At 36.2% G+C, this 1758-nt stretch overlaps 1 protein-coding gene across 2 annotated transcripts in view; it reads right to left on the bottom strand.

The window, feature by feature from the left end:
* The window catches only part of LOC106534541 (palmitoyltransferase ZDHHC5), a gene marked incomplete in the record, with an annotated part of 49727 nt that overhangs the window by 9796 nt on the left and 38173 nt on the right, over window positions 1–1758 (bottom strand). For both annotated transcript variants that reach the window (XR_001312362.1, XM_014031215.1), the window contains 1 exon segment: window positions 870–996. Coding sequence is in view for 1 of the 2 variants with exons in the window: in XM_014031215.1 (XP_013886669.1) it covers window positions 870–996 (127 nt within the window).

Here is a 1758-nt window from a genome sequence, read left to right as displayed (position 1 = left end):
CTGGAGAAGGGTGGGCGAGTTTCCTGCAATACGTCCCACCACCACGCAAAGCATTGTGGGAGGTGTGGTGTCTCTTAATTTTTAGTTTAGTTTAAATTGTTTATTCATTTAATTTAAAACCAAAAATTTTATACACACTAAAAACAAAAGATATACACACACACACAATTTCAGAACCGTAACGCAGAACAGTTGGTCACAAGATAAAGCTCTGTGTTATTTCACCATACACCAGAGAGGGCGCTGTTTCAATACTGTGTTTCCTCGTGGTGTTGGTCACTGACAGCAAGCCCACTCTGCTGTTCAGAAAATAACGAACTCTTTAGAGAATTTTCTTTACTGTGATATCAGAAGATGTTCTGCCCCTGTTTTAAATGATGATAATCCATACCTTCTGATGTTAAAGATAATGACGACTGGTAGATAATTAGTTATTAGCGGTACTGCATTTTAATTTTAGAAAGCGCAAATCCACTTATGAATTATAAAATTAGTAAGACCGCTAAAGCGCAAATGAAATATTTAGGTCCACAATTAGCAGATTTGCGTTTTAGCGGACTGGTGCCCACCACTGGTCATTTACTATTAGCATTTTATACTGACTCCTCCCATCCTGGTTTGGATGTGTTATTTCTCCTCCCGCCTTGGACAGAGTCTGTTTAACCCTCTGCCTCTGACCCCTCCCATCTTTTTATGTATTTTTTATTGTACTTTTTTGAGGAGTTCTATAGTAGAAATATGCGCGCCACATAATTGTATACATGTCGTAAAGTGAAAAGATTATTTTATTACCTCAGACTTGTGATGAAATCAAAATGAAAGTAAGCACAGTAGCATTTCTGTCTCTGTGGTCATCTTTTTGTTCTCACCCGGTGGAGGTCTCCTTGGATGCCGTTATCCAGAACCTTAGCAGCCAACTGGCCCTCAGTGAGCTGTGGCCGCACAAATGGGGGATGCACACTTACAGACTGCAGACACTTCTTCCTGCTGAGATACCTGCAGACACAACTTGCCAATTACTCCAACTACCACTAACACATTTTAATAGCAGGAGTATGCAATGTAATTTTTCTAAAATAAAAAAAAACCTTCAAACATTCAGTGAGAAATTTAGTGTGGTAGTTATTTCAGAAACCTGGTTTACTGAAGGAAATGAACTGCAGTATGGACTGGACTGTTTTCAAATGTTTAGGTATAAAAAAAGGGATGGTGGTGTTGCACTGTTTGTTAGGTTGGATTTGAAATGTAAGGTTATTGCTAAAATGACATTTTCAGTTGAAAACTTGCTGGAATGTTTATCTGTTAAAATTGAGGGCAACTGATCCTGGGATATGTTWTTTGTTTTTATCGAACTCCTGGCTCTTGTATAGATGGTTTAGTAAGAAAATATCAGAGATGTATGAGAGGTGTTTTTTTTATTAATTTACTTGTATTTGTGGAGATTTTAACACTKATTTGTAAAACACAATGAGCATATCAAAAAAACTGAATTTGTCAACTCAATGTTTGGTTTAGGTTTCTATCGGTTAATATTAAGACCTACTCAAACAACCAAAGACAGTGCCTCATTGATTGATAATATTTTTTTTATAAATAAATTCAATGTGAAGTCAAAAAGTAGATTATTAATAAYTGATATTACTGATCATTTGCCTGTGTTGGATATTATTATAGTATGGTCGAAATTATAAGTTGTCTGGTTTCTTTTGCTTGAATACATTTGTTGGTGTGCAACAGTTTGATGACATAATGTAGGTG

The sequence above is a fragment of the Austrofundulus limnaeus genome, unplaced genomic scaffold (assembly GCF_001266775.1).
Source record: "Austrofundulus limnaeus strain Quisiro unplaced genomic scaffold, Austrofundulus_limnaeus-1.0 Scaffold1203, whole genome shotgun sequence".
Taxonomy (NCBI): Eukaryota; Metazoa; Chordata; class Actinopteri; order Cyprinodontiformes; family Rivulidae; genus Austrofundulus; species Austrofundulus limnaeus.
Note: the sequence above shows the minus strand (reverse complement) of the source record. Positions and strands in the feature narration are given on the sequence as shown.